Source organism: Aptenodytes forsteri, unplaced genomic scaffold (assembly GCF_000699145.1).
Source record: "Aptenodytes forsteri isolate BGI_AS27 unplaced genomic scaffold, ASM69914v1 Scaffold255, whole genome shotgun sequence".
Taxonomy (NCBI): Eukaryota; Metazoa; Chordata; class Aves; order Sphenisciformes; family Spheniscidae; genus Aptenodytes; species Aptenodytes forsteri.
Genome location: NW_008794888.1, coordinates 362335 through 381259, shown reverse-complemented (window position 1 = coordinate 381259; position 18925 = coordinate 362335). Strand labels below are relative to the sequence as shown.

The following is an 18925-nucleotide window of genomic DNA, read 5'->3' as shown; positions in this document are numbered from 1 at the left end:
AGAGACATGGTTTAGTGGGCATGGTGGTGTTGGGTCGACGGTTGGACTCGATGATCTTAGAGCTTTTCCAACCTCAATGATTCTATGATTCTATGAATCACAGAAATACCCCAACCTAAATTTTCGTGGATTTGTCCTCAATGATTCTATGATTCTATGAATCACAGAAATACCCCAACCTAAATTTTCAAGTGGATTTGTTTTCAACATATATAAACATTAACTGGCTACTATGGGATATTACGTTTTGGAATCTCAAGCCTCTATTTTAAGTGTGTGAACTAGAAACCCAGACTTCTACAGAACCTCCGAAATATCTGTGTATCTAAATGCTCTTGGTGAGATGCCATTGACTACACAATAAAGCTAAGTCAGCTGTTTAGACAGCAAGAACCCAGATCAGCTGCAAAAAGAGAAGCATCAGCCTTTAAGCTGTATTTAGATAGTAAGGGCCACAGAAGCAAAACAATTTGAGTTATATATCCTTATTCCCCCACCCCAAGCCCTTCTCAAAAGAAACATGTAAGTTCTGGTGATTTTACTGGACTGTAGAGGAAAAATGAGTCCAAATGATTTGGTCAATTAAAACTACTCATCTATTTTTAAAAAGTGACATGGAAGAACAATCCTGAATTAATACATTATCATTAGCTACTCTCTAAATGGCTCTCTCTATTTTTAAAAAGTGACATGGAAGAACAATCCTGAATTAATACATTATCATTAGCTACTCTCTAAAAATGGCTCTCTAAAGCTGTGATTCTGGAGACCTACTTATCTAACAGACATTCAGTCTAGTCTTTCATACGCAGCTGAGTCACTCTCAGCAAGGGGTGCTGAAAGATAATTGGTAAGAGTTTGGTATTTACATAGCTAATCATTCAATAGTTTTGGGTATGTAAATTTTTCAACTTAATTTTAGCAAGAAATAAAAACAAATACAGCACATCAATTCTGAATTAAGTTTTTTCAATGTAAAGTTATTAATATTAAATTAGATCTATCATGATAGCATCAAAATCGACCAAAATTAGGACCCATGGTCCAGGGCACAAAACGCAGCACAGAAAACAGTGCCAGGCGCAAACCAGGGTCTTCTGTATATACAGAAGACAGAAAGAGGTGGGGAGGGAGACACAGTAATGAAATACAGTGGGAGCAAGATCAACTTGCAAGTGTAGATGGTCAACTGAAAGAAGGTTGAAGGGAAGAACTAAGGAGAAGTAAGCAGTGGAGAGGGCGACCTGCATTCAAGAAAAATGGTGGCAGGTGTTGGCAAAAATGGGTTGGAACAAAATGTCCATTAGCAGAGGACACTTCAGTCAGGGCAGAGCTGAGGGAGTGGGCATGGAGGGGAGTTACCCAACAACTGCAGATTTCTCTGCTTTACTTGTTTCTGCAATTCCTCCCAGGGGTTTTCTCCCTGCAATTTCTCACCTAAACCTCGAACTTCCTCAGAACTCACGTGAATGAACCTCCTTCTCCCTGCACACTTATGGAGCTGTGTAACTGTACATATCCCTAATGTCCTGTCAAAATAGGGTTTAGTTTTTTTCTCTCACACATGGCAATTTCAATCATCTTATCTGTCAACACATTTATTCAGCAAAATAGCTGTAAATGAGAAAGTCCAGACTCTGTGTGAATACCGTGATAATTAGTTTGTTTCTTCCCTTCATGTTTTTACTTACCAACTTAAAAGTCAATGTTTTCAAGGCCTTTGGATCATCTACTATCTTCTGTAAGTTAGCAGCAACTGTAAAATAAAAGTATGAAAAAGATATGATTTACAGAAAATTGCATTCAACATGACATCAAGCCTCATGTTGAATGTTCTACTTAATTCTACACACATACATGTCTGTAAATTACCACTTTATTATTTAATAATAAATCATTTAATCACTCTAGCTGTTGTTTGAAAGTCAGAGGGCAGTTGGGCTGCCATAAATCCTGCCTCCTTTCTTTTGCAGTCACTGGTAATTTGTGACTATGTGAACTGATTCAGGGCAAAAATCTGACTGAAAACCAAATCACAGAAAAAAATAACTACTAATTTTCAGCTTAGTCTATTCCACAAACAATTAACAATCACACAAATGCAAGTGCAAGGAAAATGGGAGAATCATGCAGCCAAGGATAAGCTGATGGCTGTCAGGATTTATATCATGTTCCTACTATAGCCAGGGCCATCATCAGCACAAGTTTCTAGGAGAAGTCTGAGCTCACTGTCCCCTCTAACTTCTGTTTCTCCTGGCTTTGTGTGTGTGCTTCTGTCCCTTTTTTGGGTTGGCATTAGTACCCACACAGACTCTTGGTGATCTGTTACAACTCACTACCAAAAGAAAAATGAGCAAAAATAAGAGTGATATAAAATGAGCTGATCTTCAAACTACTCTCTCAGTAAGCACGACCGAGATTTGTGATGTAACAGCAATAAACAGTTTAACTAGATCTACAGAGCCCAAGTGTCCAGGGAAGGAAGCTGTATGCCGTAACAGAAGTAGCAGGAAGGGAATAATTTACTCCTTGAAAACAGAGGAGAAGGCAGGAAAAGAATAAACCCCTTTTTCTATCAAAACACCTAAGTCACACTTTTAATTGGTCTATTTTTTACAATATTGCTACCATTAATCTTGACCAAAAAATTGGCTGCTTTCAGCTTCGTACGTTTACTAAACTTGCTCCCCAGCTTTGCACAGCCATAGATCCTGAGCTAACTCAGACTGAATCATTGAGAGCTTTTATTCAAGACTGACTTAGGAGCACAAGATGTCATCAACAGGACATCAGCATGAGATAAAGACTCCACACTTGGCAGAGCTGTTCAGACAAGATTTTAAGAAGGAAACAAACAGGTATTAAGTAGCAGACATTTCTTAGTACACCGAGTAGGTAAGTACCATAAAGCAGAGAAGCAAGAAACCAGATGTTCTCCATAAATAATACTTTCCACAGACTGCATAAGGTGGAAGATATACAGCAAACATTTGCATGTTGAATGTCCTACTGCTACAAACTCAGGTTCCTACTTCCTCCATCTTCTAACATCACGATAAAATTTTCACTCCTACCATGCCTGATCATATATGATTCACTGTGTAGTAACAGAAATTGGCCTCGCAGGGGGAAGTACAGTATTTGGCAAGGGAATTAGAGAACTAAACAGTTAGGCCAATCTACTACTGTTAAATGTAAATTAAATTTTTTGTGGTCTCATTTTCTTTATACCACTGAAATGACACCAAGGATTGTTTATATACCTGTAACAAATTTGACCAGGGACGAAAGGGTGTTTGAAACTAAAAACAAGCCTTAAAAGCAAGCACATGGTACGTTTTGTAGAGAACACTTTTTGGAAACAAAAGAATTAACTTTCACAGTTAAATGAACTCAACTACAGGCACTACAACAGAAAGTCTTTCCATTTTTAAAGCTTCATTATTCATCATCTTCTTTATTCTAGTCATTACAAACAGTTTTTAATCACACAATTCACTTCCACAATCAGTAAGTCAATTTTATTGCAATACCTCCTACCTGATAAAATACATGCAAATACAGATAATGCTTTTCATTACAATTAATACTTAGAACCTCATATGCAGGCAAAAAGGAGTATTCAGCCTCACAGCTCCTGAAGCCAGGATAGAATTGCTTCAATTTTTTATGTCTTAAAAATCTATAAAATAGGATCACGCACTCAAGAGCAGCTCTGGCTTATCCAAATCCCCATAAAACAGGTCTTAAAAAAAATAAAAAAGAAAGAGCAAATTCTCCAGCTAGTGTTAGCTGGCTTCACTGAAATGGAGATACAGTGCTACAAAACCAGACAGGAGTTGGGTCCTAAATCCAAAGATTTCTAACTTCACCTATTACAAAATGTTACAAAAAGATGTGCTTCAAATGCATGCTCGTCTTCAGGAGGGGCAGCCTTTCATTTAATGTTGAGCAGCTGTAGAACGACTAAGGCAAGTCAGCGTGCTGCTTGGCTATTTCACCTGAATGCAAAAACTTCCAGCTGCCCATAGGCAAAATTACTGGCAAAGTTACTATTCCTGCACTTGCAAACAGCAGCCCATTATCAGCAAGTGTTTTAATGAACTATCATATGGTGGAAAGCAGCACTGAGGACTTCACACGTAGTATCAAAATCTTAAAAAATGCTAACCTTCCTGCTGATTCTTTGCCAGGGAAGAAATTAAAATTTTCAAAGCAAAAACAGCAAAAGATAACTAGCAATATATGTAAATAGTTAATTCTAATTACTTTTTTTTTGTTAATTAAATACTGTAACAGAGTGATATTTTAGATGGATATCATTCTTCAAGAAAACTGCTTTTCAAAGAACAGTGCTTATTAAAAGGCTACAGGGACACAGTTTTATTTGTTCATAGTCTTTACTTTTAAAATGAACACAAGCCAAAAACTTTTACATATAAAATGCTAGAGAAACATCTGAAGCAAGCATATGAAATATGCTTTATTTTTGCTTCTCTGATGGGCCATAACTAGAGTGGGACATGTTTAATCAAACAGAAGATTAGGAGGGTTTAAGAGAGTAATGCCAGATTTTTTCAAGCTGTGCTTGAAAATGAGAAAGCAGACCTGCGCAGAGTCCATAATATTAGAATACAAGTTTACATAAAAAAGTCACACCTGGAGTTTCCTACAGGTGAAATTGAAAAATCTTTTCAATTTCAATTATATACATTCAGCATTTTTCAAGTAAAACTAGTGTTTCACCTGTGACTTTTGGTACTCTGTGTTTTACATTTTTTGGTCTTTACAGAATGGCAATAAAAATGATTTTGCCAAAATAACGTCATTAATCCCATTCAATCAAGCCACCGTGAATGTGAAACCCCCCAAAGGCCTGCTCTTTCTGCAACATCTGAAAGCATAAGTAATTAACATCAACTAAGAATCAGGTATGTGCACGTAATTAACTAGCAAAACCATACAGTCCTGTTGGTATCTTTTTCATTTTTCTAATTCCTTGCTTTTGTTCTGCTAGGTCTTCTCCTTATTTAGACTGCAAGGCCAACAATTAAAAGGCAACTCTCTGAATTTGGATACCTAAGTCTGCATTTCAGGAAACTACTTAAAATATGTTTGTTTTTTTTTTTTTAGGGATGAGGCAATCACTATCCTTTTCACTTCGGTGCAAGCCAAAGGTTCTAGGACCTCAATAAGTACATAGCACTGGGCATGTATCTCTGCACCTAAACACCTTGAAGATCTGGGCTCAACTGGTAACTGGAATCTTTTGGGGCCTGATATAGTCAGCTAGGAAAAAGAGCAGTAACCCATGAACTGCAGGTGTCCATGGCATCTCTAGTTAACTTCCTTTAGAAACAGAGCCTGCAGCACAGGCAGCGGAAGCCATCCAAGCAGTTGAAAGTCCTTTCTGAAAGCCAGCTTGTAGTGCCTTCCAGTTATTTCTCCAGAAAGTTTGGGGATCCCATCTTAACTATGGTAAAGTCATCCTCAAAATTACAAGTAGTGGAATACTCATCCTACTTTAAATGCAATTAAATTAAGCTATCCATTACATTAAATATAACTGACTTACCAGTCTTACGAATATACTTCTACAAATTTAGGACTATTACTAAATCTACACAGTTTGGACCACTAACTATGCAAAGTCTCCTGAAAGACACCGAGAAATTCATGCCAGACATACGCTCCAGTAAACAATGTTCTCACATACAAGCAGTTGCTGCTACTGTTCAGCCCTATTCAGAATTACTGATTGCATCAGGCAAGAAAGAAAAACAATTACTTTTAAGTGGAACTGCTTTAGGCTTTACTGATGAACATCTCACCCAGCTACTAAATTTAGGCTCTTTTCATAAGGAGAATTATTTACTTGGTCGAGACTCACTAACCCTCCTAGTACAGTTCACGTAGAAAGTTTTAATTTGGCTTAAAATACAAAAAATGAGCCTAAAGTTTCTAAATGCAGATGAACCCAACCACATCTGCAAACACTAGGGAGGAAAATAACCATCACACTCTCACCAACTTTCCCTCCCCCACGCTCCCAACAATTTTTCTATTGCAAGTCAGTGAACAAAGTCAATTTAATACAGTAATGCTTTCCCTCAAATGAAAAGGAGTTTCACATTAGAAGTTGCTAGGGAGGTAGGAATTGTTCTCTCCACCGATACTTAAATTATTTGGAAAAACGGAGAGCATTGTAAAGTATGTCTTTGGATTCTACTTTACACCTTATCTCTAAGTTAAGTATACTACAGTTCCTATTGACAAAGCCATTTTTCTTTGAAGTACTCTGAAGTCATGCCTTGGATGTTGTACTTCTGAAATTCATAGTAGATTAGTTTGCCTGCAAGCAGCACTAATTGACAATTTCAAATCCTGTTGGGAATTCACTGTTTCTACAAGGCCTGGATATACTAGACTCAACTTTATTTTCCAGAGTGTTTTCTCAAGATGTTATGGCCATGCTCCTATAAAAGTCAGAAGAAGAAACATGAACAAGATAACTGCAGGAAAAAATTAAGTGGTGATGGCAAAACCTTTGCCAGCAGTAACCTCAAGTAAATAGAGTATACTTCTAATCATGCATTGGAGCAAAAGCCCTCTTCAAACGTTAGCAGCAGTTAGCACAATAGGCTTTTTGTTGCTTACAACAATAAATGAGGTGCCATTCTGCTTTCTTCAGAAGGCTTCTGAAGGACATATAATCAACCTACATACCACAAATCATTCCAGGTTCTTTTGCAGGTTTTGCTCAGTGACAAATGGTTGTGCCACTCTGTCAAAATAAGCGTCTGCACTTGCGGAACATGCAATAGGATAAAAGGTCAAACCCAGCATATAAATATACACAACACAGGCTGCTAATTGCAGATGTAATAAATAACACCCCCCCACATAACTACAGTCCTCTAGCATGCATATTTATGTAGAATATACTACAAATCACTCTTTGATATATGACAATTTTGGCCAAGCACATCAGTTATAATTTTTAAATAAGTGATCAATATAAGCTGAGGTAACTGAACAAAAAAGGCCATCTTCAAGATCACAAATAAATATAGGAGAATAACCATACTTTGGGCAGTCTCAAATAGTTGTTTTGCTCCTGTAATGTGACAGGACTCTGCCTGGCTATTTAAAATTCTTAACACAGCATGAAACCTAACCCTAATGGCTTCTGAATAGGGAAAACTTCTGGAAAAGTTAAAATTAATGAGACAGTAAATAAAGCTATATGAAGCACAGTAGAACTATTTCCAGTACAATGCCGACCCAGCCAACTGAGCCAGAGCCATCTGGCATAAACACAGACACAAGCAGAATCTAAAGCTTGAGATGATATTTCTGGGGTGCTCTCAAAAGAATAGCAATTCATCTGCTTTTCCATTTTGAAAAGAGTGGATGGGGAAACTCTGACAGTATGCTTAGGTTCAACAGTTTGCAAAGCTATTGCATATTGTAGTCCTGAAATTCAGATATGAGGAAAGGGAAAACATTATCCAGGCACAAAATTACTGTCACAAAAAACCCTGAAAAATTATAAGCTCTGAGAAAATGAAAAATATTTTTAATAAGTGAAAAGTGAAATAATTTTTATGTAGTCCAAAACTCAGTCTGTAAGAAATAGCCAGCTTCAACTGCTCCCTACTTCATCAACGGTATTGCTGTTAGGCCAAACTCAAAAGATCCACAAGTTTATTTGCTTTCCTGCTGATTGTTTCAAACATTACCTCTTCCCCAACTGCAGGCAGTTATTTTGCCATTTTCATCTCATACAGGGAGTTCTACATAATTAACTGCCTTGGGAGTCTGCTGATTTGAGGATTAATGCTGTATTCTGCTGTATGGGTCTTAGGAAGCAGGATGCCTGAGTGACAGGGAATACTTTTCAATGGAATTATCACTCCTGAAAATTCAGCCACTGGTAGGGCTTTCCTCCAAAGGGCTGAGTTCATTATACACACTCTTGAGGTGGTTTCACATATTGCAAGAGGTTCATTGCAATATATACATTCATTTATATTTCACACTACAGTGGTTTTCATGCATTTGCAAGTTCATAACAAAATCAAAACTAAGTTTTAAAACCTAGCTAGCACTGGATTATAGTATATTATGCAAAGAATCAAAGCAATGAGCCTTTAGTGCTTTTGGTAACAATTCCTCCAGATCCCTTACTTTCTTATTATCATCTCATAGCTCATGAACTGCCTGCATGAAAGATTAAAAGGCTTTTCAAAGAGAGGTCAAAAAGGTCTTTTAAGTGCAGCGCGATTCCATTAGTTCACCCATTCACAATGCTAGTCATAAAATCCCTTTTGTTTATGTTGCTTGAGAACAGTAGCAAGGGAAATATTAAAGCATTTTGAGATCTGTGACAGCTAACTAACAAGTGTTTATTGCTAGAGGACTGCAAGGGGCTAGACATGTTCTTATAAGAAAGAAATAAAAGAAAATAGAAAGATCAACAGCAAGCCTGGCTTCTGTTCTGAGGAAGCTATTGGACACTGATAAGGCAGAAACATTAAAAAGATTTAGAAATGTATTATTTATGAAGAGGCTGTCATTAGGAATTTATCAGAGGGAGATTAAGGCTCACAAATTTGTCTGAATTCTCAGAGTACATTGCTGAAACAGTAGATACAGATAAAGACAGTGGAAACTATCTCCATTTCAACATTTGATACTTTAATATCCAACAGCTTGATTTGCAGCCTCACAATCAGAAAACACAGCTTAAAGAGAACAGCTAGAGAACAACAGAAGGCCAAAACAGTTCTCCCTTGAAAGGAACACTGGGAGACTGAAAAATGTCTCCTACAGCATCCTTATGAACAGGACTACAGTTTCACAGTCCAATTCCCACAGCTTAAAACAATTATTAAAACCACTTGAGCCCTGTGGTTCATATGGGTTCTGATCCCCAATATTGTAAACATGGTAAACCCAGGAATGTATGCTGTTTCATGTGTGTATAAAGTACCAGGCATGAGGAAGAACTGTACCAAATAAAACTACCCTCACCTCCTGAAGAATGGCCCAACATACAGCAATAGTGAAGAAAGGAGGCAAGCAATACTTCAAATTATGCACAGAATACTCATAGGCCCGGGTTGTGCTACCCCTATTGAGTACCAAAATCTGTGCTGATTTAACTTAGGTATTAATTCATTTATTCTATACAGACAACCAAGGTTTAGGCTAGTTCACATCTTTTTAGACATTTTTAAGGACATTAACTAGTAGTTCGGCATCAGGGTATCTTGTCCTAAAAAAGGGCGGGGAGCGGGACCAAAGCTTTAACAACTAACCAGTTATGCTATGTTATTCAAGAGGGGATCAGGCAAAGACATGGAAGAGCCATCAGGAACATATATTCCTAATTGACCTCTACAGACAAATAAAGACTTTAAATATTTATCCTTGCTCAAACTGAAAAAATAAAAGAGTTTATGGAATAATAGTAGACCTCAAATGACTTCACATTAAGATCCATTAACATGGGGTATTAATACCCTTGGGTCACAGACAAAAATTGGAAAACCGAGGACTGATAGTGTAATACACAAGATTTCATTTTTCTTTAGGTAGATGATGGAAAAATTCCCACCCAACAGAAGCAGTATATTTTATGAAACAGGAGCACTGTATCAAAATAAAAAAATGAAATAAGTTAGTGCTAGAAATCTACCTATTTCAATTCCAATAACACATTATTAAACTCCCAAATTCTCAATTATTTAGTATGGATATCTGACCCAAAAGTAAATTTTTACAGTCTACAATCTGTGAGGGAGGAAAAAAAAAAAGACGACTGAAATTGTTATAACTGTTTTTATTGATTAAAGTATTAATAGAACTGGCAAATTTTAACTGGCAAATTGTACCTTTTCCCAGAAACTTATGAAAAAATAGAAGGTTGATATTTCAGATTGATTTCCCCCCCCCCCAGAGTGTGAGAGGAACACTTAGGCAAACCACCGCACATTTAAAACAAAGTGTTATAAAAAGGTAAGTAGAATATATTTGGACACTGAAATGCTTATCTATTTCAGAGCTTGATTCTGCATGTGTCTAATGGGGTAGATTATCCAGGAAGATGAGGGAGGAGTATATACAGACTTCACAATTTCCCCTTCATTTTGAGAAAAGCATTTTGATGATCCTGAGCGTTCTAAACCTCACAGTCTAGTCTCAAATGAACATTTAAAATAAAAATTTAGACCTGCTGCCCAACATTGCTAGTAGGGATATTTAACAAACCTGAGATATTACAGTAAACTGTGCTCAAATTCTCTATACAAAAGAATGAGTCAGAGTACAAGGTTGAAAAAAATCGTTTGCCAGTGACAATGTAGAAAGCAAGTGCTAGCTTTCAGACAACGGTTTTGACAACAGTTTGATAGTCATCAAGATATTGAAGATGGCTCTAACAAATACCTTCATCATGCTGGATTAGAGTTGAAATGTAGGTCTATGCAGAAATAAGGCAGGTCACATCCTGCTACACGTATTATTACTTGGTAATCTCCTCTCCCCATCAGATCTTCACAACTCCTCCTGTCCCGAGTTCTGCTATGAATTATAGATATTGTTCTGACAACACTATTAAGAAGATGAAATAGCAGCCAGGCTACTTCAATACCTTATATCTGAAACTTGAAACAAGGAAAAATATATTTAGAAAAGACTCCCTGATGTGCAGGAGTTAGGTTCTGATATAGACTACCTCTAGTTTGAAGAACTTCAGTAAACCCTTATTTTGACATACTAACCACTTGCAGAGAAGTGAATGCCAAGGAAACAAATAACAGCAACTAAATTACTATTTGTCCTGATTTCAGCTGGGATAGAGTTAATTTTCTTCCTAGTACCTGGTACAGTGCTGTGTTCTGGATTCAGTATGAGAATAATGTTGATAACACACCGATGTTTTAGTTGTTGCTAAGTGGTGCTTACACTAGTCAAGGTCTTTTCAGCTCCTCATGCCCTGCCAGCGAGAAGCTGGGAGGGGGCACAGCCAGGACAGCTGACCCAAACTGGCCGAAAGGACATTCCATACCATGTGACGTCATGCTCAGTATATAAACTGGGGGGAGTTGGCCGGGGGGTGGCAACCGCTGCTTGGGGACTGGCTGAGCATCGGTCAGCAGGTGGTGAGAAACTGCATTGTGCATCGCTTGTTTGGTATATTCTTTTATCATAATTATTTTTTTTCCCCCCTTCCTTTTCTGTTCTATTAAACTGTCTATCTCAACCCATGAATTTTACTTCCCCTCCCCCCCGATTCTCTCCCCCATCCCACTGGAGGGGGGAGTGAGCAAATGGCTGTGTGGTGTTTAGCTGCCTGCCTGGTTAAACCACACCACTATTGAAAAGAGGAATGTTACTTACATTGCTGTCTTTGCAATTTCTGATTCAAATTCACAGGTTGTTTGTTTTTTTTTTTTTAAACTAGAAAGGAAAGACCTCAAAGCTACAAGTCAGACCTATGAGGGCAGGAAATATACTTCAGGCCTAAGAGTTTGTCACCTACTGTATCAGGCGAAACCCAAACTAATCCCACTAATAAACAGATGGATTTATTTCTCATTTACACAGTTAAGTAGGAACTGGTGGACTGCATAGTGAAAAAAGCAACTTTCTTTGAAGGCAACTACCAATTCCACCTTTTTTTTTCTTAAAGTAACTAAAAATTATTATTTACTTGATCATGGCTATAAGATAAGCACATTTACTATGATACATGAATACTCATATATGTGTAGAGAATAATTTGCACACTTGGAGAATTTCTTACATCACGTATTTATAGTTCTGCCACAACCATAATTACAACAGCGGTGATTATTCACCTAACACAATATTGTTTTTTTCACCTTGAACCTCTGAGTTTCCACCACACTGAAAATTCAGCAAGGTGGGAACTTGCATGAAACGAGCCAGTTTCACACAATATACTTTCTCAAGTGCACCTTTTTATGTACAACACATACAGCTAAAATAACTTTGAAGGCGCAATTAGATGCAAAGCTTGATTACCTACGGGTGTACCTCATGCTTCCAGAACTCCCGGCAGTCTAGTCATTATGAGTCACCCTTCAATGCATTAGCTCTAAATGAGCCAGATGTGTTGAAATATTTAAGTCCTTAGTTAAACCCTGGGGATTTTAGAGATATTCTCCTACTGTAATGCATGTGCATTATCTTGCTAAAGAGATACAGAGTTATGTGCACATGTTGAAGGCACAAGAGTTTCTACAAAATGCCTTAAAATACAGTCAGGTTTTAATACATTACAAAGTAAACACAAAGTATTTAGTCTATCGTTTGAAATTAATTGTTAGGGTCTATAAAGGCATTTTCTCATTAGAAAATTTATGGGTACATTGAGCTTAGGAACATATAAAAACGTGATACACTTAAGTAAAAATTCAGTTATTTCACTCAGTTTGAACCACAAGAATAAACAGACAGAAGAAGAAACAAAACTTCTAACAAATTCCCTCAAAGATTACAAAAATCAGTGCCTCTCAAAATATTACTGATATTAAATGACAAACCTATGCTGCCTTCAAATGGAAGTGCTATCCAAGTCACCTACCCATAGCAACATTACTGCTCTTTGAGGACATAAATTAATGCAATATGTTTTCTACTCGTGCAGCGCTATCCCATTTTCTCATTACAGTAAGATGGTAAGCCAGAATTAGTTGAACAAAAGGCATCACTTCATTCAGCTTCAGAGATGATTAATCTAACAAGACAGCAAAGTAAACTAGGTATAAGCAAATGCAGAGCAAAACCAAGGAAAGCAAAAGGATATTCACTGTGTAACTCTGTGGCTTTTCTATGAATTGGATTATCAGTGCCGCTATGAGTTAAGATGTTGTTACAGACAGTATTCTAACAAACTGGGCTTCTGCTTTTTCATCTTTCCATTTTACTAGAAAAGTGCCTTCTGCATCAGCAGACATTATACTGTAAGACAGCTGTTTCAATTTCAAATGCTTTAATACTGTGATTAAGTGGGAACTGTATGTATTACTTACTGTTTAACATCCCTTGAAATAATGTCATTGTGGATTTGGTCAGATACATGTTCTCTGCACTCATGGCCAAATAACCCATTCACAGCCATGATTTTTTTTTATTCTAGATGCCAATTTAAGTCCTGTGTACTTACCACAGTAATTGCACCAAACCAACCCCACCCCCCCATTCAACAACCCCAAAACCCTTAGTCAAACTATTATGGGCACCTACTGTATTCACACTGCTAAAAAATATTCAAGATGTCGATGAAAAAGCTTACTACTTTCAAAATATGATCTCATTTCAAAATATGACCTATTGGGTATTCAGCTGGTTCTTCTAAACGCATTAGGCATTTAAGCAGGAAGCTTTTGTTTGGACTGACTAAAAGCTGTTCCTCTGGTTACTAAGTGGATACCTGGGTCTAGCTCCAACACCAAAACCAGATCTCCATTTACCAGTAGTTAATGTCTGGTGTATTTAAAAATGAAGGTACATCTTCCATGATGCTCAAGGTATTCACAAATACTTTTTGACAAAAATACCTAAAATAAAGGTACATTAATATAGTAAAGGGCATCTGCACATTTCTTGATGGCATAGATAAAGGCTTTTATTTAAGCAGTATTCAGGAAGGTAAATATTTCTTTTTTTTTATATACCGCAATTTAACAACTGTAAATACACCTTTACCTGTTCTGAAATTTAAGCAAGGCCTCTAGAAGATTAACTATAGCCTAAGACTTCACTGAAATTATATGCACATTGTATACAGTGAAGTAGGATTGCAACTATGATTTTCAACAGAACTGACTGTTGATATGATTGGAGTTTCCTTTATGGTATCAGAAATATAATAAAGCATTACTAGATGAATGTTTACTAGCTAATATACATATATTGCGCATACACACAGAGACATATTTCATCTCAAAATGTATTTTGAAAATATTCCAGATCTTTCATATGATTTAACATAGTTATTTCGGTACTGCATAAAAATACCTCATCAGCCAGATACCAATGCCTACATATAAGCTCCAAGATTCATCCCCCTCTGCAAACACAAACTCTAGTCTGCTTTTAAACAAAATTCTCTGCACTCAGTGCCTTGTTCTAGGGACCTCCTGTGAAATAATGCTACTGTCAGTAAGAACAGAAACCTGTCAATTGTAGCCAGAACTGAACATGCAAGATGGGATTTTTGCTTCTCTGCAGAACAGGTAGCTGAACTCATTGCTTATCAGAATGGAAATCTTCCTGGGAAGCCTGTGTTAAGTGAAGCAAATCCAGCAAGACTCAAAAGCTGAAGCGTGTTGATGCTTAGCAGCAAATTCTATAGAACTTACACATCAGCTGATCCCCACTAACAGCTTCAACTCACGTATGCCACGGCCATATTTTCCGCAACAGCTTTTGCTGACTCCTATTCAAGTGTCCTTTCAGAAAATCAGCTGTTATGCCAACAAATTGTTGAGTTCACCATAAGCACAGGTATTTTCACCTTTCTTTTTTCTCCCAGCCTCTACACGTTCCAACATTCATTAAAAGAAACTACAGGAACAACTTTTATGAGACTATCTCAGAACTTCGTTTTCATTCATATTATAGAGGCTGAATTTCTGCATGCTTCAGCTGAAAAGTGAAAGGTAATTTATCAGCTGCTTTCAATCTGGAAGCTAATGGAATCGGTTCTTCTGGTGAAGAAGGTTAACCAAGCTCTTCTATACTATTCCTCTCTTCCTATAAAAGGTTTAAAATCTTCCTGTAATTTCGCATGAACAAGGTGGCAAAACCATTTTACACAGAAAATTAGTTTTGTAAGCAGATTTACATTTTCAGCACCATCTGCTCTCTTATATGACCTACTGCTTTAAACTAAGGGACTGAAATATTTCTTAGGACTGCACTGCTACAGTGAAATTCTGAAATTTGCAATAATCTGCTTGAATGCAAGTTGTTTTATTCCATGCCCATACAACATTTAGCCAGTTTTCCCAAAGCAAGTCACAAACATACTCTAACTTAAGTCAAACTTTAATTTTTTTTTTTTTATTAAAAGTAAAATTGCATTTAGCAGAACTTGTCTTTCAGTAAAACATGAAATCTAAAGTCATTTTCTAGGACGATAACTATGTCCAAACGTATATGAAAGCTTGAACGATTTCATGGGTAAAGCAGACACAAGTGAAAATTATAGTACAAAGTCATGCAAGAATTTGTGCCTGTGGAACTTGAGGTAAGTTGCAACATCACAGAAAAATGAACATATAACCTGATTATAATTAATGAAATTAAATTTAAGTTGAATGCTTTCATTATATATCAGAAATTTGATTTCCTTACTTTTTTTTAATACCACAATAAAAAGATAAACGGGAAAGAACAGAAAGGACCATCAACATAGTGCTAAAAATCAAAGTCTGATGCAATTCAGAGCAGGAACTAAGCAAGGAACTAAACTTTTATTATTAACTAGACAGTGTCTCTAACCAAGCCTGCTAGGGAAAACCTTACTTATTTAAATATTCGTGCTGCTTCTTGAAGTGTTCAACATAAGCACAGGTATTTTCACCTTTCTTTTTTCTCCCAGCCTCTACACGTTCCAACATCCATTAAAAGAAACTACAGGAACAACTTTTATGAGACTATCTCAGAACTTCGTTTTCATTCATATTATAGAGACTGAATTTCTGCATGCTTCAGCTGTGGGACCAAAGTCCCACCACTAAAGCCATGAGGGATATCTATCTTCATTTGCCTTTCCCCCATCACTCCCGCTGAAAGATGATAACAAATCCCATTCATGGTGCCATTTCCATAGAAGTACTGGCACTTCACATTGGAAGAGAACTTTGCAGCAAAGGGAAAAGGGAAGAGCGAAGAAGGGAAAAGGGGTCTGACTGGGTCCCAGCAGGACTTGCACCGCAGCATCGCCAGCCCTGACACTGACTTCTGTGCAACACAGAGTGCCAGCTGACTGCACAGGCAGGTGGGATAGCCAACAGATAACAATTCTTCTCTGAGCCAGAAAAAAATTATTTATTTATTATTTCTAAATGAAGTAAGGTATCTTGTGGCAATGAAAATTCTAACAAAAACATCATCAGCAGTATGGTAATGACATTTTTCATAGTGGATGTTTAAAAGGCAACAAACTAAGGCCAAGCTAATCCTCTCCCCTGAACCCTTATAGTAACAGCGCAGTAGAAGCGACTTTAAGAGAAGAGTGCCTGCTAGCCTTTACCATCTGCGAACCTTCCCTAAATACTTTTTCTTTAGAAATTAAACTAAAAGCATAGGTAGGGCTTTTGTTTCTTAGATCAGCTAGAATCAACCTGTATTCTGAACATACAAAAGCAAAAAGTATTGGCTTCTCTCTGAAATACTTTAGCCACCCTACAAAGGCACTGAGAATGTATTTAGATAATCTTCCAAGCAAGTCACATGAACTTACGGATTTGTAAAACACACTCTCCATATCATTGAGGAGTTTGGTAATGATATCTGAACCAATTGATAAGAACTACTTTGACCACAACACAGAATTGATTTGCTAGTATTCCTCGATTCAGTTCTCACACATTTAGCATCTACTAGCCCCCCTCTGATTTTGGTAACTATATTATCTACTGGTCTCGAGCAACCAGAAGAAAAGAAGGAACTGCAGGGAAATAAGCACTTCCAAATTAATCATCTTTGCCAGGCACTGAATTTCATTTAAGAAAAAAAAAAATTACTGAAGCACAGAATAGAAAAATAGTGAAGTATCTTTCCTCTCAGCAGCCAGAAAACATTTCTGATTAACTTTTTTTAACCATAGAAATAATATCTCTAGGTGCAATTTCCATAGATCCTGAACTCTGGCTTGCTTCTACTTCCATGAACCCAAGCAGAATACTTACTAACTCCAGAGCTGCCAAAGTACACTTTGCAAAATCCTACTGAAAAATCATTTTATTTTTAAACAAAAAAAATTAAGTTCGTACAAAAATGATCAATCATTTAATTGTAAATAATCCTACAAGAGATCTACATTATATCATCCCTCTCAAACCACTAAAGAGTTCTGACTTCCAAAAGCAATCCTTGGGCTGGTATCAAAATTGACTTGTTGATTGAACTATGCATACATGAAAGCAAAATTAGGACAAAAAGGATTTTGTGAAAACCAGCATTAGAGAAAACACTTTTCACATCCATTTAACACAAACTTGTCACAAGAGCGTAATTGCAAACAAAAATGTAATTTACCTATAACTACATCATGGCCATCAACCAGGCCTGCAGAGAACAGCTCCTGAGAAACGCCATCTGCTGTGTCTGTCCAAAAGGTGAAATGATAAGTATGAGAGCCCACAAAAACAACAAAAACTATCAGTCATCCAATGCAATTTAACAAAAATATATTTTAGTTCCAAAACACCCATGGAGGCAGGCTTGAATTCAAAATTATCTTTAATTAGAAGGAAAAAAGATAATTATCTTATCAGCCTCTGCACAGCAAATCGCATGAGGCGATGATTTGATTCATTGCAAGCCCCCTACAGACCTTTCCTGGCCACTACCATTTCTCCTCTATTATCTAACTACGTACTCCTACACAGTTTACAAATTCAGTATCTTCACAACCAAGAAAATAAACTATGTTTTGGTGGTGTTTTAACTGTTTTCTTTATCCCCTCCATTACTCTGCTTATCTAGGCAGAGACGTGCTATATAGGCTTTCTTGTGTGTTACCAGTGGGGCAAAGGAGTTAAATGAACAGTCATTATTTTGCGCTTTAGGCTTAAAATAGCTGTTAAGTACTGTGACCCAGGAAATTCAGAGCTTTGGATCAATTTTGCATCAATTGCTGAACCCGAGTGGGTAATTCCTAAGTCCCTGTGACTAGTACTTGCTCCTGGATAAAGACTTTAGAAGGCTTACAGGAAACAGCAGGAACAAGCCTAAATTCCAGCTAAGTCTCAGCTGTAATATGGCCTCAACACCAAGTATCTGCATGGAGCGCATGCTTTGAGGTAGTTACACAGTTGCCTCATTTCCTCAAGAAACACACACAGGTGAAAAACAATATAGCTGAGCTAGCTGCAATTTCTGGACAGCTCTGAAGATGAAAATCACAGTCACCTTCTCGCTGCCTCAGTGACTGACTACTAGGAACAGTCCTGGTGTATTTTACCATGCCGTATCCTCTATTTTTTGACCACGTATGAATTTTTGAATGGCTTATGTAACTGCTTAGAGAGTATTTAAGTAACTCTCTTGACAAATGACTAAACCAGGATGCTCTGTGCCCAATTAAGTAAGAGATCTTTTTCATTATTACCCATTGCAAAAATCGATGAGAAATGTAGGTAGACAACAGAGTGTAAATCCATGCACAGAACTACTGCACATGAAAGATTTACAGAGACACCTCTTCCAATCTGGATTCATTTTTAGGTGGAAGCTCTTTGAAGGCTATTCTAAATATAGTGAATACTAACTTCGGAGAAATATGAAATGTGTTCATAGTTCAAAGGGTTACTATGTAACAACGATGATACCTTCTTGTTACTCAACGTATCAGCCTCCTGTGCATTTTATCCCAGTAATACTTTGTTTTCTTCAAACAAAAGTAAGTTTTAAGAGTTCTTACAACTCTTAGCACTGGAAAGCCAATACAGTTCTACAAGCATGCAGTAGAGTTTAAAGTTCCAGTGCCAGAATTTCTTTCTGGTGATGATACCACAGCTAGAAATGCAACTCAGCTTTCAGTGGAAGACAGCATTTGAAAAATGGTGTGCACTTTATACTTGTTAACAGAACTTCTTTTATTACAAAGGGGAAAGGAACTCAAATATTACCACCATCACCACATACACCTTTATGGCTA

General features: G+C 37.1%; 1 protein-coding gene across 1 annotated transcript in view; it reads right to left on the bottom strand.

The window, feature by feature from the left end:
* Positions 1-18925, bottom strand: part of STK39 (serine/threonine kinase 39) — a 114323-nt gene that overhangs the window by 5015 nt on the left and 90383 nt on the right. The window contains exons 14-15 of the mRNA XM_019470900.1: positions 17302-17370; positions 1692-1756 (exon numbers count right to left, since the gene is read on the bottom strand). Coding sequence (XP_019326445.1) covers positions 1692-1756; positions 17302-17370 — 134 coding nt within the window. The remainder of the gene's footprint in view (positions 1-1691; positions 1757-17301; positions 17371-18925) is intronic.